This window comes from Apteryx rowi, unplaced genomic scaffold (assembly GCF_003343035.1).
Source record: "Apteryx rowi isolate R43461 unplaced genomic scaffold, aptRow1 scaffold_12, whole genome shotgun sequence".
Lineage (NCBI taxonomy): Eukaryota > Metazoa > Chordata > Aves > Apterygiformes > Apterygidae > Apteryx > Apteryx rowi.
In genome coordinates, this window is record NW_020447419.1 from 6,111,121 (window position 1) to 6,138,619 (window position 27,499).

The 27,499-nt window shown below is 38.8% G+C and overlaps 1 protein-coding gene across 1 annotated transcript in view; it reads left to right on the plus strand.

Annotated features, from left to right (window-relative positions):
- Window positions 1-4,031: 4,031 nt before the first annotated feature.
- The window catches only part of CCNYL1 (cyclin Y like 1), a gene marked incomplete at its 5' end in the record, with an annotated part of 33,213 nt that continues 9,745 nt past the window's right edge, over window positions 4,032-27,499 (plus strand). The window contains 7 exons of the mRNA XM_026088192.1: window positions 4,032-4,041; window positions 15,261-15,335; window positions 17,608-17,642; window positions 19,330-19,430; window positions 20,916-20,951; window positions 21,722-21,773; window positions 25,555-25,674. Coding sequence (XP_025943977.1) covers window positions 4,032-4,041; window positions 15,261-15,335; window positions 17,608-17,642; window positions 19,330-19,430; window positions 20,916-20,951; window positions 21,722-21,773; window positions 25,555-25,674 — 429 coding nt within the window. The remainder of the gene's footprint in view (window positions 4,042-15,260; window positions 15,336-17,607; window positions 17,643-19,329; window positions 19,431-20,915; window positions 20,952-21,721; window positions 21,774-25,554; window positions 25,675-27,499) is intronic.

The following is a 27,499-nucleotide window of genomic DNA, read 5'->3' on the forward strand; positions in this document are numbered from 1 at the left end:
GTGCCCTCGCCGCCGCCCCGTGCCCTCCGGCGGCCGCCGCTGACAGCCGGGCAGGGCAGGGCAGGGCAAGGCGGCCTGAGGCGGTCGAGGGGCGCCCTGCTCCCCGGTCAGGCGGCGCAGCCCGTCCCTGCTCCGGCGCCGCGTGGAAGTCTGGTTTTTGGTTTCTCCTCGGCTCTGGAGTCGTGACTCAGTTATGATGCTCAGGGAATTAGCAGAAGCTGCTGCGTTTCCAATCTCTGTTGAACAGGAGGAAGGAAGAGGGTGTGTGGGGAATAAGGGAGTTAAGAATTGCAAAGCTCGTGTACGGCATATGACATCATCGTGGCTGGACGTGGGGAATTTGTAGCCTAGCTGTGCAGGATGCTGTTATAGCTGTGGAGTCATTGCACTGAGCTTCCTTTTCATATAGCTCTTAGCGCTCTCGGTTTGGTTTCCTTGAGCTAACAGGAAGGTACATGCTTGCTGCTCAGACTCCTTCCCGCTGCACCTGAAGTGCTGGTGTCGCGAAGACTTATTCTGACGGTTATATCCTCTCTCCAGACACACCTAGGAAGAGCTTGCAGGTTTGTGCTGTGGTGGGCAGCAGGTAACACGTTGAGGTGTTCCTGTGCGTCTATCAAATCTCGCAATGCTGTGAGCATACAGCACAGTGTAATAGCTTGTGATATTCAAAACAGTTTAATTAACGAGCATTTTGCTATTTTCATAATTATAGCCATGCCTATATAAAATATGTCCAGTCAAAAAAAAGCCTGTCTGACATATGTTATGTAGGATGCATACAATAACAATTAACATTGGCCTTCCATGCTTGCTCTTGAACTTAAGAACAAAATTTTGGCAGTTAGAGAGAAACTGGCTGCAGAGAGTGTGAGGAAAGCTTCAGAAATGGAGTTATTAAACTTACGTGGTTCTGCGCAGTACCATATGGTGCAGCTGTTACAGAAATGAAATGGAACAGTCAGCTTCTTGGATCTCCTTTGAGACAGCTGTGCAATACAGCAGTAGTGGGAGAAATTATATTTGCAATTTAGGAGAAATAAAACTTTGTCCTTGCAAGAAGATATTACAGAAATCTCTTAACTCTCCAGTACTCATTAAGGGAGAGCACTAAAGTCTCTAAAAATTCTAATAAACCAAGCAAAAATGCCTAAGCTAAATAAATCTGCTCAGAAGTAAGAGTTGTATTTGTTCGAATCTTTAATATGTAATCATGTCAGCAGTGCTCCAGTGCTAAATAACTAGACTTAATTGTGAGTTCATCCAGATGTCAGAATTGGCCTTGAAGTAGGGAAGCATTCAATTATCTGAGTGCAGACATAAAACTGTATAGTCCAAGAGTAAGATAATACCTCTTTATCACAAATTTTATTTTTGTAGCTATGGAAACTTTCTTCTTGAGGCTGAAGATAATCCTGAAATTAGAGCTGTGTGCATCATATATGTTTTAGATGATTATACAGATCACTTATACAGTGATGTGTGGTTCACTGTTACATGGCCTCAGAAGCACATCTTGCTGCAAGCGACTGATGCTGCTTGTCTACTGTTTTGAGTACATATTTGATATAGCTGTTTAGGGCTGCAAAAAGTATCAAAGTTTGATATCTTTATGCAAATACAATACTGCATGACCAGTATTACAAATAAAGCTTTTTGTGTTCGTCTTTGAGCTTTACAGAGTGCTAACTGAATAGGATTGAAGTAGTTAACTTCATAATACAAAGCAATGTTTACTGAGAGTCTGAAATCAAGTGTTATGAAACAGACATTATCATGAACTTTCACATGCTACTCCTGTTAAATTTAAGACCTTTTATAAAACTATTAAACCTGTAAATGCAGCACTTGCACATACCATATACCTATCCTTATCCCTCTTAACTGTAGGATGTCAAAGCTGTCAGCATACCCAAACTATGCAAGCAGCCTATGTATTTCTATGCTGTTGGCTACTACAGAGCATTATATTGCTGATATCATGGTAGATAGTTGAGCAATTTAATTTGAGGGATAAATATTATTTCTATAATTTTTAAAAATATATAATATGATAGTTCAGCTAAGATCCCAGTTTTATCAATAACAGAAGACGTGGAACTTACTAGCTGGTGTTCTTTCCCTGAATGCTTTAAAAAATAAAAAGAGAAATCTATAGAAGAAAGTCAAGATCATTCTGACTGTTTTGTTCTGTGATGCTCAGTTCTGGGAGTTTCTAAGAACACTGCTAAATATATCAGAAAGCTAGCATCCAAATTTAATGGAGAAGCTTCACTCCTTAAATTTCTATCTTTAAGTTGTTTGTTGTTCTTAAGTCTGTCTTAATACTTTTGCACTTGTTTTGCTAAAATTTAATGTTTTATTTATACCAGGAACACAGAAGATAACAGCTGTGCTTTGGACTATATTTTGTATTGTTTTGTCTTGCTTTTTTTGTGGTGAGTGGAATGTGGTCCTCACAGGTCAATGTTCTTAAATGGGAATTATTCTATGACTTCACCAGCATACAACTTAACAGTCACTGGATTTCATATGCATTCATTTATGATTCATTTTGGGGGGTAGAAGAGGAGGAATAGATTGTGCAAAATACAGTATATAAATCTAAACTACTTAAGATATGTTTTGTTTCAAAAAAATTTAAAATCACAATTAGAGTTGAAATACTTAAATATGAAGTGAATTTGTGTAGTGAATTAGCCTATAAAACAGTGCAATTAATTGCTCTGTGCCAGGGTCAGGAATTATATCACAGTAAATTGTTTTACATTATAATTTTTTCCAGATGTTAATATCAACATCTTTGGCATGTATCTCAAATTCTAAGGTAAGCTTTGCATTTAACCAGAATTCAGCACAAAAGTAATTCTTACTGAAAATTGGAAATTGATCCTTATCTGAAAAGATCCTTGGGGGGGTAAAGTAGGGTTTATGGTGGAATGTCGGCTCCAGGAGACTTCCAGTCATCACAATTTGAATTGTCTATGTCAAATCAGAGTTGAACGAGAACAGTCTCTCTCTTTGCTCAAAAGGGGAGAGTAGGAAGCGGCAATTAAGTAAGACAAAAAAGGAATGGTAAGTGGGGTGGAGATAAATCATGCTGTGAAAATGAAAGTGTAATGTTTTCAGAAAAGTTGATTCAGATGGGAAGGGATTGTCAGATGTACTGCTAAGGGAGAATTTCAAGTATGGCTTTGTATTTTATTGTTATCAAGACACTCAGCTGTAACCTGTTCAGTGCATGCTTTTTTTGAATGAGAAATAAGCCTGTCTTTGCTGGAGCTTTGATGTGCTAAGCCAAGTCATAATAAGTAAATAGGAATAAACTTTGAGAGTAGACATGAAACTATTTAGAAGAAACTATCAATTTTCAATGTGAAATGTTCAAGGCTAAAATTGACTTAAAACTATTAGTTGACTGTTCAGCAAAACATTGTGTTCATTCTTTCTGTGTGCAAGCAACAGTTCAGATCAGTTTGAACTGACAGAGAAGGCTCTTTCCTCCCTAAGTTTAGAAATAGCAGCTCTTTGATATTAACATGCCATTTAGACTGTGTTGCGCTGATCACTTTTTTTTTCAAATCAGTGTCTGCTAATCTTTATTTTGTGCTTTTATTTCCTGTGATTTTTCTAGTTGTTTAGAGAACTACTTAAGGTTGTCGACTTTCTTGCCGCATCCCTCTGTTTAAACATAGATCTCGGTTTTCGTGAATTCTTTGATCCTCTGAAAAAACTCGAACAAGGCCTCACTGGGCAGACTTTTCTCGTTTGTACTCGAAAACATTATCTCCCTCCACCACCACTGTTTACTGGGTTCAGCACTTCTGAAGAGAGGTTTGGCTGATTCGCATGAACCAAGTGGAAGATTGTTGACTCACTGAACTGACGAGCCTGACTCTCCTGGGACAAAATGATCTCGTACCTTCATCTGAAGGATAAGGAAACAGGGGGAGGTAATGAAGGGAAAAGATGATCATGGATGTGAGGGAAAAGCAAATGGGATTGGGAGAAGTTCTATCAGGATACAGTAATCACACAGAGGTAAGATGGGGAAACAAATGGAAGGGGACTTCAAAGAGGAGAGTTAACAGAGAGGTTTACCTAAACAGGATCAGAACTGGGCTAGTGGCTAGAACAACTCTTCAAGCACCTGTGAGCCTACTTCTCTTTTTTTCAGTGGGCCCTTGGCTCTCGAAGCTGTGCCATGCTAAAAGGGGCAAGCTTCAAGTTGCCTCCATGCCATGCTTATTAAATAGTGTTGGAGACGAACAGATATTTGATTACATTGATTATCTATGATCTGATTTGGCCAATAACTTGTCTGTAAATCTGCTTGCAGAAGGTCTAAGTACTGTTCATTTGTTCATCTATTATATAATGTCAGCTTGCTTAAAGTATGTGGGTGTTTAATTTTTTTAATACTAGTTAAAAGTGCTTGTAAATTAAAAAAAAAAAGTATGGAATCAGCTTTTTCTCATGCTGAAAACTGCTGGCAGCAAAGGCTTAACCAGTTCATGTTGTCTTTTGTGGCTCTATTTGAAGATCCGCAGCTGTGTAGCTGGCAAATTCAGTTGTCTACTTAGATAAATGCAAAGCTGGGGGTAGAAAACCAGTTGTAAGCTCTGTTTGGTCCCTATTTTCTTGTTCCCTCTCTCTTTTTCCCTTGTGTTTGCTGAGCTTTTTGCCTAACTTATGCTCGCTCTTTTCTTCAGAATTCTCAGTATCTGTTTCCTTTGACTGACTAGGAATTACAAAGGTATTTATAGGAATTATAAGTAGAATAAGAGCGTGGCGAATGTGAGAGAATCGACTTTCTACAAGCTCGAAACTTCTTCCAGCTTGTTGGCTCAGTATGTCTAATGTTATGCCCTTTATGAAAAGACCTGAGAAGTTCACATATTGAAAGTGAGGGAATTGATAAGTCCTCCAGAAATAGTCATGAAATTGATCTACAGATTTGAGAATTTGAAATAGAAGAAAAGCATTTTTATTTCTTTCCTTATGCTTGGGCACCACAGGCAGTTAATGAATTCTCTGTGTATTTCTCTACCCACTAAAACTTAGACTTCTGCAGCTAGCAGGTTTTTTATAAGCCTTAGGTTTTTAAGAATAGTTGGTATTGAACATATATCCATGAAGCTTATATGGAGGGAAATTAATTTGTTTTGTTGAGTGTGATACTTCAGGCTTGGAATATAATAGCTGTTATAACCAAGAAGAGGGATTTTCATGAAATGGGAGGTATTGAAAGGAAACATGGTTAGCCTGAAGGTTCTGATGAAACTTATGGAATTAGGGAAACTGAATTCAGTTTCACCTTAAGATGTTTTACTATTGTGTTTCCTTGCAACTTCTTTAGGGCACTCTCCTGTTCTGGCTTTCTTGAGGAGACTTGCTCTTTTTCTCCCACCTATGAGCGTAGGGGTTTGGAGAACAACAGAAATCTTGTGGCTAGAAACTCTGTTGCCTTGAGTGTGATAGTTCAGTTGGTGGGGTCATACTAAAAGGCAGAGTAACAGGGGAAATACCTCTTGCACCAGCCAACAAAAAGCAAAAGCAAAAATACTACTCCTCCCAAATCCACATTATGCAGCTAAATTAAGCATAGCTCTAACAATGTTTCTTCCATGGATAGGAAGGAGGAGGAAGTTACTCTGAGAAGCAGCAGGAAAACACAACTGAACATTAGGAGCCAAGACCTTGGATTTGCAGATCCTTGCCAACAAGTTCATCTTGATGTTTCTAAATCAATTCATTTTTTCTTCATTATAGTTGGAGTTCAAATATGTGCTTTTATTTCACTCATTATAAAAATCATGTTTTCAGAAGAAAAAATATTTTCTTCTGAATTCTGAACTTCTCCACTCAAAGGAACAAGAGAAGAAGCAACCATGCTTAAAGAACTCAATGCTATTTATTTAAGTGTATAGTAAAGCAAGATGAGTAAAACTGAAGATCACATTTGCAGGTGATGCAAATATCAGGCCTGCCTCAACAGCTTTTACAAAAATCTCACAATCCACCTGGTGGCATTCTGCAGTATTTGGACAGGGGGTGTGTGAAACAGCTTTGCTTGTGCTTGGAATTTTGAAAGGGTCTCGAGTCATTACAGTAATAGAACATAGTATGGAGGGGGGGGTTGTTTTTTTGTTTGTTTGTTTTCCTCCAGTGTCAAAAGCAATACTGCCTTGTCAACAGTCGGGACAGTCAGACACCCAGAGAATAAACAGTTGAACTCAAGTTTCTTTTAAACCTCAAACTTCCTAAATTGCTTTTCTGTAAAATGGGTGTATTTTGTACACAGATAATTATTTTCCTTTATAGATTGTAACACAGTTAACCTGAGAATGCCCATAGCCACTGTAAAGAGAGAGTTTGTGCCTAAAATAGCACAAAAGAAAACTTGACGAAACCCTGTTAACTTTCATAAAAGCCTAAACTTCATATAAAGTTTGCATTGGTGCATTTATATGAACAATTGGAGGAGGAGAAGAAACTCAACGTACACCAGTCCATCAGGTGGCATATGGCACCTGCCACGCAATGCAGTGCATCTTTGGTTACTTTTAGACACTAGATGATATAGGGTACGACAGACTGGAATTTCTTGTACTCAATTGTCTTGCTTTCTGAACCATGTCTTGTGAGAAGTAAGGCAGAGGGAATGTAAAGAATTGTTACAGGGAAAGCTTTCAGTTGACTGCAAGTTGATAAATTGCAGTTATCAGTGTAGATCTAGGAATGCAAAGTTCATTTGATCCTACTTTAACATGTAGAATTAGAATTTTTTATTTTGACAGTGAAAAAATTAGAGCTTTGGAGTTCTACTTTAGCTTCTCATGGTGGTGAACTGTGATACTGAGCACATGTGAGGACTATGTAGGGAATAAAAAGTGGGCAGCATGGAACTGACCATTTCTACTTGTTTTTTCAAATGGTCCTGTATTAGATGCAGTCAAGAAATCACATCTCATTTAGCTTGTGAACTACTGTTTTCCTTCTAGTTCTGACATAAAACCCTAGAGACAACTAGTTTTATTCCCTTTTAGCTGGTTCTGCTTTCACTCTGGTATTCTGGATACTCGGACATCCTGGTTTTCTGCCAGCTAAAATGTGTAGAGGTGATTATAACATTTGAAGGTACAGACTGACGCACATGGAAGCCTACTCAGTTTCTGTCAGACCCAGAAAGGCTAGATACTGGGTGCAGTGGAATAGGTTTCTCTTATGTTTCCCCCAGCACAGGCTGTAAACCAAGTGCAGTGGGGTCCTGTTGGGATTTGCTATGGAGGCTGACCATAGCAGCGTGGATCCTTCTGCAATTTAAGAAAGGCAAGAACTCTAATACTGTATTGATTTTAAACCACTGAAATGAATAGATAACTTGAACTGTGGCTATCCCACAATATTTAATAGATTGTCTACAGTTTCACTTTTTAAAGTCTTTGGTCTCAGTAGCAAATCTAAAAGACTTACTGTGTCAGCTTCTTGGTGAAGCAGACCAGCTCAAGAGGCTGTGTTGTAAAAGAGCAAAGAATGTGCTATAGAAGAGCAAAGAATTGATTCTTAAGAGAGCTTCTTGTATATTGAAGTAGTCTCTACAGCCTTCTAAAACCTCACAGTGCGCTTAGGTATGTGTTGGGTGTTGACAGTGATATTGTTGTTCTCACAGTAGCGCCTTAAAGAACAGCTGACAGGTATAGTTTTTAAATAGTTTTATGGCATCCCTCTGTGTTCCTTGTGTAAAGTTATGGTCTTTAGAAATAATCATTTAACAATGAACAGCTCTGTAGGTTGGTTTTGGTTGTTTTTGTTTTTAAACAAATGGTTGATTTCCTCTGGGCAATGGAGAGTTAGGAGAGTGGATTTAAAAGGACCTGTGCATATGCAAGTGTTGGTTAAGATTATGTCCTGCCAGAGATTTTCCCTCAAAATAGTGTTCCTGTCTGAAGACTGGTTGTGTTTAAAAGCACTTTCTTACACAAGAATCCAGTCCTTTGTGTTTAAATTTGCTTGTATTAGTTACTAAAATACAGCTAGCTTTGTATCTTTTGAGTCAATCCTGCTATGGGGGAGAGATTTATTCTGTTGAGAATGAATGATTGAGAGAGCAAAATGGTTTCATTTGTGGAGAGTTTGAAGAATAGACTAACGTGTTGTGTAACTGAGGACATTAACAGGTGAGGGCAAATGGAAAACAACCTGTGTGTGTGCCTGGCTCTGTGATACGTTTTGTGTGGCTGGTGATGAGTAAACAAAGCATGTTGGATTTAGAAATTGGACTCATAATTTTTAGGTAAATTTTCAGAATAGAACTAGAATAACATAGTTTAAATGAAATGGGCAAATGACTTTATATGAAGTTATTGTTAGGTGTAACAGACTTTCTGAAATGCATGGGCAAGTCTGTTGGTCTAATTTGCTTTATGTTTTAATCTTTGAGAGCGTTAAGTAACTCATACCTTTCAGCTCTGTTAGGTAATGAAATAAGGGAAGCTCAACCATTAATCAAAACTGGCAACCTACTGAGCAAGAGAAGAAACTCCACAGCAAGGAAATGATTTTATGGTTTAATGCTTTAAATATGCGTTGTATAAAAATGTTAGTGCTACATGAGATATTGCTATCTAGTGAAGCAGAGGATGGGGATAAAACTATCACAGGAAATGTAATATTTTAGTGTAGTGAAATTGTCAAAGGGCTGCTGCTTAGTAACAGTGATACATCCTTGACTGTCAGCTTTATTTATGAGATAACTAACACGATGCAATGTGTAAAATGTGCTCTTAATACTTAGAAGTCACATGTGAAGGTGTGTAAAACAGTAGATAAGTAGCAAGTATTACAAATTCCTAAAACCCACCCACAATCTTATATGACATAGATGAGTAAAAGTAAAGTCTTCAGGCTGGTTTGGTGTTGAGGAAAGGACATAAGATCTTAAGCTAGGGGTAGAGGTTTACTTTTAAAAGTACTATGATCTGCCCCATGGGGGGCTGTATGCTTTTATCAGTGCATGGCAGTGCACAGCAGCAGCAGAAGTAGCTGAGATTGAAGGGCAAGAAAACTGCAATGGATGCTTTTAAAATGGCAAAAGAGGGAAACAAGTTCAGGCTTCTCTTTGCTGTAATTTGGGATGAATGGTTTGATTTGACAAGCTTGAGAGTACCCTGTGAGTGAGTGGCACTGAGAGATTTAGAGAAATAGGAAGGAAGGCTATCTTAAATACACAGCTCTCAAAAAGAGATGGGGAGTCGTTGTAGCATGACAGCTTTATTGTGCCACTCCCACAGACTTAATTTCTGGTGGGAATCTTCCCTTCTTACCTCTCTATCACTAAGTGTGAGGTTCTGATAGAAAATGTGCTTCAATTTCTCTTGAGTTGGGAGCCACTAAAACAAAATGTTCTGAGATTGTTTTCCTTGATTTTTTTTTTTATATTGTCCTGTTGCTTCTATCACTTCTCTCATTCCTGTTTCTACATGTTTTAATTCCATTATTTCTGTTCATCCTGTGGGATAGCATCCTTCTCACTTCTTTTTCTGTTAGCTGTCTGTGAAGCTTGAGCTTTCTGTTGTACATCTACTGATGTAGCTCCTAAACAAGGCTTATCCTTATTTTCAAGGCTAGGTATTTTAGTTTTGGCCTCATAAATGCTGCCAGGATGAAGTATTAGAAATTACGCTTGGTTATGAATTAAATTGTTCACAGACAGATTAATCTCTTCCTTTGGCTTTTCTTTTGCTGTGTTTCCTATTATGTTTCACCTCACAGCCTTATCTGTGTCTTGCTTTATGCCTCCTTCATCAACTGTATTGCTGTTCCTTCTCAGTACTTCATACGCAATGCTGGCAGTTCAGGAAGAGTGAAACTTATGACTAATTTTTCCATTGCTTGTCTTGGAAAAAAGCGTTGTCCAGGGAGAACAGTACAGAAAGGAGGGGGAAAATTCTCTCACTGCTTAGAAAGGGGAGCTACAGGAAGATGATGTACTAAATGCATTTTTCTTTCTTTCTTTGCAGTTTTGTACAAGAAAAAAGCAGCTGTAATGTTTCTGCTAATGCCACATTATTCTGGCATAAGAAGCCTATTTACAGCTGGTCTTGATTACATGTTGTAGGGTTTTGTACCAGGGACTGCACAATGTGTCTTGGAGTTCATTAATACAGTAACTCTATCTGGTTGGATAATCCATGTTGTGGATTTAGTGTGCTGCGGGTGCTGATACACCTGACTTTGTCCAGCAGAAAGCAGCTTGTGTCTGGCAGAACTGCTGCAGAGCTGGAGCCAATAAAATCTATTTTCCTTTCACTGCTGTTCCTCTCTTCAAATGTGAGGGCCTGTTTGGGTACAGGAGGACAAATTCGACTCATGTGGCCATGTCTACACTCTGTTCCATGGCGCATCTTAGTGCTGCATATCTTAGACCCCTCTTGTCCAAGATGGAAGTTGGTTATATTTGCATGTGTTTATTCCTGGTATCACTTTTGGCCTTAGACCCAATTTCTAACATCTAAGAAGGATGGATGTAGGAACTGGCAGAGCACGAGAAGAGGCAAAAGCAAAGAAAGAAGCAAGTGTTAACAAGAAGCATCATTTCAAAACAAGTCAAGATATTGGGAAGCTGAAGTGACAAAAGTGTATTTTTCTGTGGGGGAGGCTGGGTATTACACCTTACTGTCTCTTTCACACCCCTCACCCCCCCCCCCCAAAAAAAAAAAAAAAAAAGGGCCTATTCTGTTTAACATGTTTATCAATGATCTGGAGGAAGTAATGGAGCGCACTCAAGTTGCAGATGATACCAAACTGGGGAACAATCAACAGGCTGGAGGACAGAGCTGTGAAGTCAGAGGGACCTTGATAGGATGGAGGAGTGGGCCAAAGGGAAGCCTAATGAAATTCAACAAGGAGAAATGAGAAGTCCTGTGTTAGGAGTTACTGGATTTGGTAGCCTGATAGAGGGGACCCTGCTTCAGGTCCCCAGGTCCATCCAGTAGCAAAGCTGAGCATGTCTTACTCATAGGCACATGTACACACAATACATATATACATGGCTGGTCATACAGATCAATACAGACAGAAAACAACGCTCACAAACAGCACCAAGAACCTCATCCTGTTCCATATACTGGCTGATCAGGATGAAAGCCTGTTGGTGTGGTGGGTAGGTAGGTGTGTGGGTGTGTACCCACGCAGTACAGATCCTTCCAGTAGCAGGTCTTACACACTCAGCCTATCCAGTAGCTGACTCCTGGATTCCCAGATCTCCTCAGTTGCTGACACCTGGACATATGAGCCCCCAAGGCCCGCAGCCCCATTCCAGTTGCTGGTGCTCAGACCTGCGTTTGTGTGCACACACAGACATGCACAGAGGCACTTGCTATAGCTCCCTCCGGCAACCCCCCTTGGGCACTAAGTCTGTCCACCAGCCAGCCCCTGCATCTTGTGGTCTCCCAGTTGCCTCAGTGCATAGATGCATACACAGGTATGTGCAGTGTTCTCTCTGCTAGCTGCCCCAGACCTATGGCCCTACCAGCAGCTGACCCCCAGGCACCTCTGTCTCTACAGTAGCTGACTGGGACCCCCTGGTCCTTCTAGTAGCCAACTCTCAGACCCTCTGGTGTCTCCAGTATCTGACCCAGACTTATGACCGCTCCCATACATGACTCTCAAGCCTTTTATCCTGTTTGCTGGCTAGTGCCACTTGATGTTCACTAGCAAGTACGCACTGATATATGTGCCCACACAATCTGAATGTTCTCTGGTATCTCCAGTTGCTGGCACCCCAGGGACATGGGCCTCTATGGCCTGTGGTCCCTTTTACAGTTGTTGGCCCTTAGATCTCCATGCATACAGAGAACCCCTTACCCAGGAAAATAGTTAGGAATGGAATTTAAGAAGAAGACTGGACAGACTGCAGTGATCAAGCACAGGGGATGGCCAGACAAGCATACTGATCAGCAACCTGTTTACGTGCAGCAAGCTGCTTTTATCCCCTTTTTCCTCTGTTTTCCAACGCTTGTGCCTCCCCAATCTACTTCTATCCCTCCCTTTTCCTGCCTTTGGACCTTCCCCTAAACATTGCATAAATCTTGTACAATCCCCAAATGCTGCTCCCAAGCATTCTGTAATGAGTTTTGTAGCCCTGTAGGCATTAATCTCCCTCAGGCTGTAAGGTGGTCTGGGGACTGTTTACTCCTCCGGTGGGTTTCACACCCAGACAACAAGCTGACCACCCTCCTTGGATGGTCCTGAAAGCAGCCAGGTCAGGGTGCTCTGTTCACTCTGATTAGGTTATTGGGGTTCCTCTGCCTGGTGGTGTTCCCCAGTGATCCCTTCTGTCTGTAGAAGTGAGGCCTTTAATTGCATAACTGAACATCCTGCCCATGGGAAGGAAGAACTGGCAGCAGCACAGGCTGGGGACTACCTGGCTGGGGAGCAGCTCTGCTGAAAGGCCCTGGGCATCCTGGTGGACAGCAAGCTGAATGTGAGCTGGCAGTATGCTCTGGCAGCAAGGGAGGCCAGCAGCATCCTGGGCTGTATTAACAGGAGCATAACAAGGAGCTTGTAGGAAGTGATTATCACCCTTTACTCAACAATCATTAGACCATATCTAGACTATGTCTAGAACTGCATCTGCTTTTGGGCCCCTGCAATACAAGAAGGAGATGGATAAAGTGAAGGGAATTAAGTAGAGGGGGCACCAAGGTGCTCAGGGGGCTGGAGCACTTGACCTGTGAGAAGAGACTGAGGGTCTGAGCTTCTTTAGTCTGAAGAGAAGGCCAGAGTGGGGTGGGGGGGCGCTTGCCAGGAGTCTATCAGTACCAATAAGGAAGCCATTGGGAAGATGGAGCCAGGCTCTTTACAGTGGTGCATAGCACAAGGATGAGACACCAAAGGACATAAATTGAAACAAGAAGTTCTAGTTGGATAAAAGGAAACATTTTTTCCCCATGAGGACAGTCAGGTATTAGAACAGGTTGCCTGGAAAGGCTGTGTGATCTCCAAACCCTTCGAGGTTATTGAGACCCAAGTGGATAAAGCCCCGAGAAATTCCACCTCATATCTGACCCTGCTTTGAGCAGGAGATTGGACTAGAGACCTCCGGAGGTCCTTTCCAACCTGAATTATTCTATTCTAAAAGTTGCTGATAAACTATAAATAAATAAATAAATAGATAGATATTGAGTTGTTCTCTCTATGTTGGTATAAGATCTGTAACTTGCTAATAATCATCTGTATTTTATTTCTGCATATTGCAGTCCTATTCTGTCTGTTGATGATACTTCAATCATTTGGTAGACTAGCAAAATACTTCTGGTTCACTCCTTTCTCAAATCCAAGAAGTTTTTTTAAACTTGCCATTATTAGTGTATTCTTTGATGGTCTGTATTAAAGTCATTTTTAATAAGAGTAGCAGCACTAGAAACTGAAGGTTGTCTGCATATTGTCTCTTAAAAGTGATTTTGTCAAATCAGTTTTGCAAACTTGTCAAAAGTGTGGATGAGTTTTAAACTACTGTGCTCTCTTTTGATAGTGAAAATGCACCAGTATGGCATATCATTGTATGTTGGATTTTTTTTCTGAACATCAAGTATGTATTAGTGGTTCACTTACAGCTTCAAGTATGAGCTGTAAGGCAAATTCTGTATCAGGGCTTCTAAACTTACATTTTAACTACATGATTAAATTCATGTATCTGTTCATTGTGTGCCATGAATAAGCGCAGGAAATAGAAAAACTATTTCATAAGTTAGCTTTTAAAAACTGCTCAAGATGGTCTGTTTTCATAGCTGTCTGTGACCTTTTTTGAGGGGGGAAATTACTGGATGAATAATCTTCATGTTCCTAAATAGATCTTTGTTGCTTACACAGCAGAGATTCAAAATCACAGTGGTCTGTAACTTTTATTGCATCCTGGACTAGGGTCAGAACAATACTGTTGGACTAAGATCAGTGATGTGGTAAGACAAATATTTGGAAAACATCCAGGTCGGGATACCAGTGTAGTGTACCAATGGGAATCTGGAATGAGAGGTCTCGGGGATGCACGCACTTTTGCAGTTACATGTACTCACTGACGCCTGAGGGCTGCGGTTATGCTGCGTGTTACGTGCAGTAGCACAAAACATTCACGCAGTCAAGACTATTAGCACCAAGACAATTTGTGCATACTTTGGCTAACTAACTAATTCTGTTGGTGGAGTGCATAAAAATCTCTTAAGATTTTTTCCTGAAAAGTTGATGGCATCTCTTAGATGACTTTGTAGCTTAAGGGTATGACAACTGCATTGGCATACTGCCTTGAAACACTAACACATGCAAGTTTTCTAGTTTGTGAGCTTACATGCCTTTGTGGTTAGCATGGCATAAATAGCACATGTGAGGATCAGAATGGCAAATGGAAATGGATGAGAATTTGCTCCTTCCAGGATGTACAGGATCATGGTATTAGAAAAATGAATCTGTTCATGTGCTCACATAAGTTGGTGCCTGTAGCGTGACTTCCTCAGAACAGCTGTTTCTTCTCTCAAAGCTAATGCTAGCTAAAAATTCCATCATGTTTACAGTTGCATCAGTCCAAGCAAACTTTTTAGTGATCACTCTCATCTTAATCTTAAATGAGTAATATATCCTCTTCTGATGCCGTCACTGGTTCATTGTGGCAAAGGATTTAAGCAATCAAGTTGTACTTAAACAATTATATATTAAGTGCACAGGGTTTTACTTGAAATTCTAAAAATGGAATAGTGTAAGATCTGTATTTTGATGTTTATCAGCACTGGTAAAGTTTCTTACTAGGATCTTTTACAAGACCACAAAGATTGTTTCCTGTCATATTAGATGCTTTAAGCATAGAGTGAAAGTAAGTTCAGCAGTGTCCGTTTTCTGTAACTTAGGCTCTTGATAAAGTTCTAATTTGCTGCCCCCTACTGAGCACAGGCTCCACATCCAGCTACCCTAACACCCAAGGGTGCCTATTGACTTCTGAAGRTGTGTATGGGTTTCTGAGGTCTCTCTCTCCAGATTTTGTATGGCAGTAGAAATACATCCATGGGATTTTTTCAGAGAGGAAAATTTCAAATTTTTATTTATCTTGGTAAAAGAAAGATTTTGCTTTAGACAAACCACCCATTCTATGTGTTTCTTTTCTTGTCTTCATCACTATGCTTGAGCATTTTAAGGCTGAGTGGGAAGCCTTGCAGTATCATCATCAGCGTCCATTGATGGTCTCTCCTTTTTCTATCTTTCTGTTTCAGATTTAGCCTTGGAATCTAATCCATCTGATCATCCCAGAGCAAGCACAATTTTCCTGAGCAAGTCTCAAACAGATGGTAAGCTAACTTTTTTCAATTAAAAGACAAGTCGGGAGGAAAACTGGAAAAAAAACTGCCTATTTTAATTATACATCTTGAGAACACTTAAATTGCTTTAATTCTTTCAAAGCATAGGGATTCATAATTTGCATGTTTAAACAGAACTGTGTTCATAGGCTGTTTTACTTAACACTTAAAATCACTTGTTACTCTAAGGATGTTAAATATCAGGAGATTTCCAATTTTGGATCCTAATAGTCTGAAGTCAGGCTTTAAGCACTGGTGATTTTTTTATGACCAAGAACTTTTTAAAATTGCTTTCAAGTGGACATTTTTCTGTAAGGAGTATTAAGCTTAAGCCATCCGTCTGTATCAGTTGCTTTTGAATATGTTGTTTTAATCCGTTTGAATAGTTTCAGTAGCATAATCATTCTTGAATTCTGTTTTATAATTACATGGGTAATTACATGGATTTACCATGATTTTCAATTTCTTTGCAGATTGCTTGTTTACTTCATATAATCAATTTTGAACAATTACTATAGCTTATGTATACAAAATGCTTTTAAAAAGTGGAGATATTTTCATGTTGCATAAGCTAAAAAAACCCCTGACAATAGTAAATTTAGAAATTCCAACTAAAAAGGAGTTTAAGATGCTGTTTAAAAAAGCTTTTGTTCCTTTTATAGTTGTTTCTTGTTTGGAATGTTGTTTTTTCTAAGGCAGTGGTGTGCTTGTGTTGATGGAAAGCTCCTGTGTGTCTGCTGCCTTGGCATAGCTTTGCCACAGAAAAGTAGAATCATTTGACAAGTCTGTCAGTTCCAGTCCTGCTATTCAGTCCTGTGGCAAGTAGTAAAATTGTTAGTTATATCAGTTTCACAATGCTTAGATAACCTCTGGGCAGCAGAAACAAGCACTGGCATTATTAACATGGAGAGATGATACCAAGGAAACGTAGGCCTCTTTCCTCAAAGGCTCTAACTGAAGTCCGTTTTCAAGCAGAGTTTGACCTGCGGATTTCAGGCACCTCTTAGACAAGTGCTGCTTAAGTTGTAATTAGCAAATTGACTTCATTCCTGAACATTATAGGACAGCTTCACTGTGCAGCCTTTAAATTCTGCTGCAAATAAGTTTAGAACTATGTAAATATCCTGCTGAAGGTAGTATTGCTTTTAAACATGATTCCGTATTCCTCTAATGTAATGTACTGAAGTCGTCTACACTTGCAGACATGTGGAAAAACAGTCTGCTAGGTGAGTTAATAACTATAAAACTATTCTCTGAAGTTTTTATTAGTTGGATGAATAGATTTTTACAGGACATTTTTATGAACAAGTCAGGCAGAAGAATTTATTCTCTTATTTCGCTGGATCTTCTTTAGTAAGCCTTTCATAGAACTGGTAGAATTAATATCATTAAATTCTCTTTCACTGAGATGCTATCAGAACCATGAATTTTGGTTTAAGTAAAAAGATCAAAAAATTTAAACACTCTCTTCAAATCGTTAATTTCTCTAATATGTAAGAGAATGTGTCCTTATGAGCACTTGTAAGTGCAGGTGCTAATGATCTAAAGTCAAAAGTTTGGAAAAGGGGGTACAGTCTGGTATCCAGGCTGGTCACATTCATGTAGCTTGTTGCATTTTTAAAACTACATATATGGAACTCTCAGCTCTTCTTTAACAGCATTGTTTTGCTTTACTGCTACCATTATAGCTGGAAGCTAACCCTTACTATCTCTTTTAAAAGTCTGACACAGTTTAAAATGATGGAATAAGATGGTGTCAGTTGTATGATAAATACCATCTTCTGTGCTGCGAAATCCCTTTTTCCTTTCTGCTGTCTAGAGAGCCTTAAAAGGAGGAGAGAGAACATGTATATAACGCTGGGCACCTCCCTTCATTCTTGCGTGAATTCAGCAGCTTCAATGTGTGATGTTTTTACTTGTGGTTGCTGGTTGATGTTAGACATTGTCTGTTTGAACTATTTGAAATTATCCAGTTTTTCATGATGTCTAGCATCTTTTCAAAGCTGAGACTTTTTCCCCTTAGTGTCATGGATAGAAGTAAATGTACACGTGGATGGCTGGAAGTTGTATGTAGTTTACTAGCTTGATAAAACTCAGTATTTTTTTCTCAAACTTTGCTCTTCCAGACACCTAGTAGTGAAATTTGAAATGTGTAATACTCATGTACTTCAGAAGATTAGGTTAATAGAATGGCTTTTTACTGAGTAAATTGAGATTGTATTTTAGAAACTTCTAAGTTCACATTCTTTCTCCCTCATTCTAGTGCGAGAGAAGAGGAAAAGTAACCACATCAACCATGTAAGTAAAACAGATTCTTAGAGGTAGGGTACTAGTTTAAAGAATATTAGCATATTGGGACAAAGACAAATTCAAGAAACAACTGTAGGAGTTGTAGGTAAACAGTCCTATATGCACTATGAATCCTTCTTAGCAAGATGAAACTGAACTGTCTTTGCCTGTCTTAAAAGAAAGTGAAAAAACAGGCAAAGTATTCCAGAGCATACAATAGTTGATGTCAAAAGCATAGTAAAGGATTTTCAGTAGTATCAATTTTGACTATTTCAAAACAGTAATGGAGAAAATATAAGTCAAACTAACTATGTTGGTATTTAAAACAAAACTGGATTCATTTCTCAACTGAGATGACAAGTCTTGAATGATTTGGTTTTTGAATGTCATTACAGGGTTTATTGTAAGAAATGTATCCAGCACAAAAAGTGGTGAACAAACAGTATCATCAGCCTGATGAACAGATGATAACCCCTTAGTTTTAAAATCTGCTCTAAGCTTCTTCTGCTAATGTTAGTTGTTTTTCTTTGAGAGTTTACTTTGGAGATATGTATGCGAGATGCAGTATCATTAATAAGTGAATAAAAAAACTCATTGACTAGGAAAGCTAAGAATGGAAGTTATTAACACAAAGCTTAAAAAATATTGTCTAGCAGAAGTGTTTACTGATAAGTTGCTTGTAAGGTAAAGATATTTCAAGCCCGTTACATTTTAGTATGATTGTGGGGCTTTCTTGTTGTTCTTACTGTTTTTTTAATTACAGTTTCAGCTTTGGTCTGCCAGCAGCAAGGTGCTGACTGATTGGATTGTTTTTGCTGGCAGACTTCAACTGGAATGGGAGATGTTCCCAGGCATCCATTAGTGGTGAAGGATGTCAAAGCTTCCATATGGAAGTCTTTCAAGTTTTTAGACTAGGCATTTAAACAGATAATAGCAAAAACTAATGAATTTCAAACTGTTTGATTAAAACTCTTCCCTCAGTTATGATGTCCTAGCTCTAGTTCATCAAGGCATTCTCTAAAAATGCTTAGGGAAGCCTGATTTACTGTCATAATAAGATAAGAAATTTTCTTAAAGAATAAAAGCTACAGTGTGAGGACAGATGATGGAGTGTATTGCTAGTTCTAAATAGTAGAAGTACTGGTAATGGTGGTCCTTAATTTCCCGATTTCAGGTGCTAAACAAGACATGAGTGGAGAGATCCATGTCAGGAAGAGTTTTTTCTTTTAAAAAAACAAACCTGTCTTTACAGGGAAAGGTATTGAATAAGCAGAAAATATAAACATGTAGGAGATGGTATGGAAGAAGATTGTGGAGACATAGGGAAAGCTAAGAAAATACCTAATACAGAGAAAAGACTGAGACCAGATCTGGCAAGAACAGAATGGAGGAGAACTGAAAAAAACCCAAAGGATTGCTGCTTTAGTTGTAGCTATTTCTGCTGAAAACTACTTATCTAAAACATCATGTTGTATATTACATGGAATGGCATATAGGTAGATCTTACACAAAGAGCATCCTAAGCAACTTGATGGCTATAGGGTAGTTTACATGTCAAGAGCAATCATCTACAAAGACCTGCTCTGCAGTAGCAATCTACGTTCCAGGTGTAAATGCAGTATTCAGTTTAGTAAACTAAACCTTACAGAATCACTCCTCATGAATTTATTTCCTGTTCTTTTTTTTTTTTCCTAAGGTTTCCCCTGGGCAGCTTACGAAAAAATATAGCTCATGCTCAACAATATTTATAGATGACAGCACGGTCAGCCAGCCTAATCTTAGAAGCACAATAAAGTGGTAAGTACCATTTGTCATCAACAAGGGACCGAGTAACACTGCAGGGTTTGCTGGGGATTCTGTGGTGTTCTTGTCTGTTCCAGAGCCAGTCGTACACTGGAGTGACAGGAGCACAGCACTGCCAATTCAGATCGGTCATGGAAGGGCTCTAGAAGTCCAGTTAATTATATTGCTGTTGGTGAGAGCTTCTTTCAGTGACAGAGCTAATGTGCTGCTGTATTTCAGTACAGTTGTCATTATGCATTCGAGAACTTGAGGCAGTGCTGAAGTGTGTCAGCATTTTGGGTTTAAAATTAAGGGGGTTCAAAGTCTTCAAACTGAAAGCCAAATCCAGAAACTCCAGATCAGGGAAAACTTGAAATGGATTTTTGCATGGAATTGTAGGAAAAGTTTGTAAGACTGCATTTGCTACTTGCTAGTGGTATTAGCCCGCCCTCTAGTTGTGGATGACTGTATGTTGCTGGGTTTGGCTTTAGTTCCAGCCTTTCTACTTTTTCTTCGTATATTTGTTATTTTAGGTATGTGAGTTTGATAATTATTTAGTCTTTTTGGCTCTCCAATGGAAATGGCTATTTGAGCTATTGTTTTGGATACCCTGGAGATGATTCTTGTGCACAGACAATACCAGCTGAGAACTGAGAAGATAGTTTACTGTACTTGAAGGGAAAGGAAGGCACACTAGCTTCAGGCCCAGAATGCTTTACTGCTGTAACACTTCAGTAAAGTTTGGAAGTCTAAGCTGATCTGTCACTTTCAAATTTGGTTTCAGACAGGCATCTAGCATGTCACTCCTCCTTCTCCAGAGAAGAAAGATCCTAAAAGATGGTACTTTTGCCATTTTGAAGTGGCGTACAGCTTACAACAGATCAGAGCTTTCCTGTGATAGATTCCTGTGATGCAATATTCCTGCTGTCACTGCCAATAAAGTATCTGAAATTTTGGCCACAGATGAGTGTCAACATGAAATCTGTTGCTTTATTTGACTCAGCAGAGACTGAGATCTACTCTTGTTCCCTTCTTGAATTATGCTGGCATTCTTTATTTTTCTCCTTTTAGACAAGCCCCGTAATTTGACAGGCAGAGATATGAAACTAAAACATCAGCAGTACAACAGTATATGTAACATTGAGTAGAACAGTKATCATGCTTTAGTTGTAGATAGTCCAAATTTTCAATAAATGTTACTTAATCGGGTAATGAATAGTTGTGTGTTTAAAATCTGGTATAACATTTCTTTTATGGCATAAATATATGAACACAGAACATAAAAGTAGTTTGGCTAGCATATCTGGTTTCTGCATCTGTTTTGGCCAGTTGCCRTTCAGGCAGGTAAACATCAAACCGAGACACAAAGTACTTGAGGGTGTGAGGGGAAGCCAGTACATAATGAATTCTGAACATTTTGTCCCAAACAGCAGCTTATGCATCAAAATGGTATGCACAGAATATGCTTTGTTAAATCTTTTTTTTTCTTTCTCTTTTCAGTGTTACATTAGCAATATTCTACCACATAAAGAACAGGTGAGTGATCTCTAAATTTCTTTTTCAAAATAAATTAACTTTCTTTTTGAGCCAGGGAAAATGGCCTTGGTCACGTAAGTAACTGCCAGTATAACTTAAGACACAGCTATTATAACAAAGGAGTTGAAAAATTTGGCAACTTTATGGTGTAGCTGCTTTCTCTTTGTACCCCTTCTTGAGCTGATATGGAAGGGTCAGTAATACTATCCATCCTCTGTCACATGCTTCATCAAGAATGAAGCATGAAAAGTCAGAACAGAGGAAGTGATGAAAATATATGTAACTCACTACAAATCAGCCTTTGGGCTTTGTTTAGCTTTTGCTGAATACAGTGGTAGAGATTTGGTAGGTGAATGAACACTCTATCCTGTGTACAAGTAACCCTTGCCATTATAGCTAATTACAGTGTATACTTTAAAATTGCAGCTGCCTTTTTTAAATAATGAATGCAATCAATGAGATGGTTTCAAGTTTTAAGGGAGAACTGTACTAAACATAATATGGACTATGGCTTTCATATTTGGAAGTTTAATTTAACCTGCTAGTGAGAACATGGGAGTTCATTGTTCATTGTTAACTTGTTAAATATTCAGTTAAAGATCTCATCATGAAATACCTTGCAAAAATACAATAAAACTTCATACCATGTTCTAYGAAAAGCTGAATGATAAAATATGTCCCTTTATCCTCTTTAATGAATAATACTTACTAGTGGAACATACCATTRCCAGTTAAGTCTTGCTGTTAAAACAGAGATTTTTGCTTTGTAGAGATTCAGACAGATCATTGGATATTTTTGATGAAAAATCTCATCCCCTCACAGTAAGTGTAACTTTTTTGATCCTGTGTGTATATGAACATACATTTTTAATCTTGTTTTGTATTGTATAAGTCCTAAAAATGTCTTAACATCAAGTCACAAGCAGATTGATCTTAAGTTATATCTTATGTATAGTGCAGACTGTCCTCTGAACTTCTGATCTCAGCTGGATCACGAATACAACCCAGTCTTTCAAAATATTGCAATGTATGTGTTTTCTAGACAATATCTGAATATAAATAGAAAGCAAGCTAGTGAAGTGCTGATACTTCCATATTGCATATCAGAACTTTGTCTTGTCCTGTTCCTTTTTTCCCCTCTTTAACACTATGACAATCAATTAAAAAGGCTTTCCTGTTTACTTGTGAAGACATGGTCAGTACATATGCGCCTAACCTTTTAAGTGACTGCAAACAGGACTACATAGTGCATAAAGCATCACACAAAGCAGGAGACAGTGAGTCTGGTCTTTAAAAAACCTGAAAGGCAAAATTTTAAAGCAAATACGCTTACTGCTGCTTAACCTAACAGGTAGGGTCGTTCAGTATGTGATTCTAATGTGACTGGTTCTGGGACACCTACAAAACCTCATAGTACAGAGTAGCCCAAGCTTGTGTGCTTTCCATGTCCAGTTTGAGAAGTATTAGATTTATGACTTTCCTGCAGAGTGGCCTATTTTACTCTGTCTTTCATTTCAAATGAATTTAGCAATGCTTTAGTGGCTTTAAAAATTCAGTTTGCTCTGGGAATTACCTGACTGAGCACAGCTTAATTTATCTCACAGCTTTAGCTTGTTAATAAACAATGTTAAATGTTAAAGTTTGTTGGAGTATCACCCCTAAACAGGACCCAGTGTGCTAGGAATTGTACACTTTAATAAATATAGCTCTTTACTCAATAAAAATAATGAACTTCAGGAGAAGAGCTATTATAGAAGGTTTCTTGCATGGACAGTGGCACTTCAAGGAAAATACCTGGTACAAAACTGTTTTTAACTGCCTAAATCAGTTGTTTCACATTGAAAATTATTTATGTAAGATGAACTCCAGTTTATCCTGACAATTTTTTTGTTTATCAATCTGATATCTTTTGATCCTTTCTTATAGCCTACTTCCTATTTAATGAGTATGCATAGAGGAAAATCATTGTATCCGTCAGGAAAAACTTAAAGGTTTGTTCTGTCTTAGTACTGTGTACAGACAGAAACATAGTAATGGTTGTCTGTCATACTTTCAAGGGAAAAAATACAAATTATTTGCTAGTTCCTACAGCAATAAGGTTTTGGGCCTAGTACCTACAGCTCATTTGAAAAGGTTAATTAGTTGGAACAAATCTCTGAACACCTTATCCTTTAAGGATTCAGTCACAAGGAAGTCCAAATCCAGACAACTGTCCAGGCTTAGTTGTCCCTAATTGCAGAAGTGACAGGCTTCAAGTTACCAGCATCACAGAGCTTTATCACARTTCTCAGTCTTAGTCTTTTCCTCTCAATTCCAGTCAGCACTAAAGTACTTCCAGGTGTGCTTTTGTACTGCTTGTACTGACCAGTTCTGGATGGCTCCCTTTGCCCTTCTCCATGGCACTTCTTGCCTTTTGTTCAGTTCCACTTGCCTCTTTTTTGCCAAGTTTGCAGGTACAGGATCACTAATTGAGCTTTTGTGCCTCAACCTCAGAAATCTTGATTTTTGTGGTCTTAGTGTTGTCCAAGTGCCTTGAACCAGAAACCACTCTTGTCTTTGTTCTTTGGAACTACATGCTTCTAGTATTTCTTTGTCTACGTAGCATGCCGGATCCTTTGTTTGAGTCATTTGGGAGGACCTTAGCCTCCACAGCAGAGTACGCTTGCTGCCTTTTCTGCCTGCGTTTGGCTGGGTGTTACAATGTTCCATGGGGACATGAAACCATCCATGGGGATGGTCTCAAGTATCTCCCTCTGGGTACTCTGGAGAACTGCAGGAGTATGACTTGGAGACATGAAGGCGTAAATGCTTCACATGTAAGCATCATCCACACTTGGACTGCTGGGTGTTTGAACTCCCCGCTGCCTGTCAGTAGCAATCCCGTGTGGTGGTATTTCACCATTAGTTCTTGCACCATTGGGGATTGTTGTTGCTTCTGACAAGTTACTGAATTGTATAGTTGACAAAAGGTACTTCAGTGTCAGTAAGTTAAAGGATACACTTGCAAGTACATTCCCRTTGCAGAAAACTAGAGTTCTAGTGAAATTCTCCAGGTTTTGTCATTAGTACAGACTCTCTAAACAAACTTAATATTAAGTTTATCCGGATGTGGGAAAAGGAATCTTCTTTCTTTTTAAGCACTGATTTATGAGGTCTTGTCCAGTTGTTGCCTCTTTCAAACCAGCTGGTGAAGAGAGGCAGCAGACAATTTATTGCACCACTTTGGACAGTCTGAAAGGCAAATGAGGAAATGTATGCACTGAACACCTATGGTTCTCTTCTGCCCTGACCTTGAGAACTTGGCTATGGCTGAGCAGAAGGCCAATAGGTGCGTTTTTGTGAACAGTAAGTCCTGTGGCAGCAGCACAATGTATTGCTGCATACAGGTTTCTCTTTCAGAATAATGCTTGATTTACATGGACAGTATGTGACTGTAGCCATTTGATCCCTGATGAAAGGCCTCTGTCCTGGCTTTTGCTTCCATATATAATGGTAGAAGCACAAAGCTGTAGCATGTGTGAGCTTAGCTCAGCCTCAGCCATATAGGAATTTAGGCAAGTGAAGTCCTGCCTACCTCATTCCTAGTGTTGCTTGCCCACCTTGAAGAGGTCTCCATTTATTGGTGGTGGTATGTTATAAGGCTGTGTGGAGAGAATAAAGTTAACTCACCTCTTAATGTTACTTGACACTGTTATCTGACTATTTTAAACTACAAAACCACATGAAGATACTTGCTTCTCTGCCTACCTTATGAATACTTGTTTAATGTCAAGCAGCTATGCTATTCTAATTTCATATCCTCGCTGTTCTATTGGTCTAACTTGGACTGTAGAAAGAAACCTATTCAGTGTCAGTCTTGCAGAATGAGTGTATAAAGTTGGAGCTCCTGAACTTTCATGCCTCTAAGAGTGCTGAATATCAGATGTCTTGGGGACAGAGTCAAAATTTTTGAACGCTCGCTTTAGGATTGCTCTTACAGGGTATTCAATACTAAGCTTTTTTCTCCCCTGTCTTTAGAAACAGTTTAGGATAATGTCAAAGTTAAATCTAGCTGTTTATTGGCTTTTCTGTCTTTCTGGATTTTCTCAAGAATGAGTCCTATGCAGACAGTGTGTTACCTTCCAGTTCTGCTTGTGCTGGAATTAGTAAAATGTGTTCTTTAGCTCTTTTTCAACTTGAAGGGGGATCTTATGAAGTCTCTTAATTTTGCCTTTTGAAAAGCCAGTGCTTCCTTTGTATATGATTAATTTTCTTGCAGGGAGAAACCTTTTTTTTTTTTTTTTTTAGTCTGTAAAAAGTTTCATGGACAACAGCTAACTCCAGTAAAAATGCTGGCAGTTCATGCTCTTTCCCATTAGCCTTACAGATTAAAAAGGTTTTCAGAACAAAGGTATTATCAGCTAAAGCTGTTGGTTTTGACTTGGAACATCTGTAATATTGCAAGGCAATAATTCAAAGTTCTTTCAGTATAGTATTTCATTCTCTGTGATATTGAAGGCTGTGTACACTTCCACTTGGTGAAAAGAAATAACAGTGTGTGGCTGTTCTTTAAAGTCAGTAATAAGTAAGACAGATATCAGTAATTCAAAGGACTTTATTTCAGCGGGAAGAAGTTCCAGATGACTACTACAAGCATGACCCTGATCACAAGCACATCTACCGGTTTGTACGGACACTTTTCAGTGCTGCACAGCTGACAGCTGAATGTGCAATAGTGACACTGGTAAGAGATGCCTGATTACTGAAACTTAAGCTTTTGGAAGGTGTTTTTTTTTCCCCTCAATGTGTGAACYGCTGAACCAACATTTAAATAATGATATTATCTGATGAAACTTTGTTAATAATGMAGAAACTGTACAAATGAGTTAATTTGAAAAGATTTCTAAATAGTCACAGAACTGGTTAACTTAAAAGGAACTTACCTTTTCTGTATTTGCCTAATCACTTGTCCCACCACACATTTGTTTGTTTCATACTATATAACTCACTGAAGAAGACCGAGAAAGGCAGAATAGTGGGCCACCATAAGCAGTGGGGTATACTAGGATCAGCGACACGAACATCTTTTCTTTCTGTTGTGCAGAGGGAAGTGGGAGAAGCTCTGAGTTCATATAAACCAGAACAGTGCAAGCAACAGACCCCCTAAGGCATCCAGGATCAATACTGTAGGAAATCCAGCAGATGAACTTTCTCATTATCATGTCCTTCAACCACCTCCACCTTTCTTTCAAACCTAGTTTTCACCAATCAGTCTAAATCTCAGATGTTTTTCCTCCAGTTCACATGGGGGTACTTGGAACTTAAAAACAATAAAAAGAGAAAATTAATCTCATTAAAGTTTACTGTTTGATTTCAAAAAGTGAGATGGATTTAAAACAATGAATACGATACTCATTTTATTTGCACACATATATATGTATATAAATAATAAAAGAAAAAAGCAACCTATATAATCACTGCAAGAGAAGGTCTATTAAACTGTGCACTTTGTTGCACACTAGACCTCAGTCCTCATTGTGGCTTCTGTGTGAAAAGCAGTCTGAAAGGAGAAAAGGACTAAAGAGCTGTCAGCAAAAGATGCAAAAGACAATGTGGCAACTAAGCAGACTCAGCTTCAAGGACTCTTTTTAATAATGAAATAAGTAATTTAAAAGGCCAGATAGTTACAAAAAAAAGAGCTATTGAAACTGTGGAAGCATTTTGAGGTTTTTGCTTTTCCAAAAACATGCAAGCAGTTTTGACAGAACAAGATGATACCTAACCTCAGGCAAGCTAGCCAGCTTAAGTATTCACAAAATCAAATGGAAATAGAGTTGGTTTTCAAAGAAGTGGATTGTACCACTAGATGGCTCTGTTATTATAGGAACGCCTTGAGTCCAGTAGAAGGCTTCAAGGAAAGGATGGGAAGAAAATGTAGGGAGACCCTACTAACAGGCATTGACCCTGCCCTTAGACCTATGAAACAGCTTCTTGCACCCTCTGCGTTATCTGATGTTTCATTAGGACCTTGGTGATAACTAGTCTAGGGAACAGAACGTTAAAACTAATCTATATTCAAATTTGAAAGTGCCAGTTATTTAGTACATGAACCATTATAGGGGCGTGAAATAGTAGAAGACTTTAGGAAAAAAAAGTAGGAAACGACTGTTTCAACATCTGTGGGCTGATTTGAGATTACATGGGAGGAATGAGGAAAAGACTTTGACATATGTCTGAACTTGGTACCTTTCTCTGTCTAGCACTCACTGATGTAGGTGAGAGTGAAGGATGACGTTGTCATAGGTGAAGAATTCGARTCTGTTCCTTACAGGGTGAAACAGAATAGCACTGTGATGCCTTTCATTGTGGAATGATATAAATTAATGCATCTTCATCACGTGAGCATAGATCCCTGTGCAGGTTTTAGTATGTCCTGTTTAGCTGGAAGTGCTGAAATTTAACCATGATAAAAACCTAGTGTGGYACTGAGTGATTAACAATCCCAGGTACGCCCTAATGAGAACTTGTCAATGACTGAATGAACTCTAGCAGGGTGTTTCACTGAAACA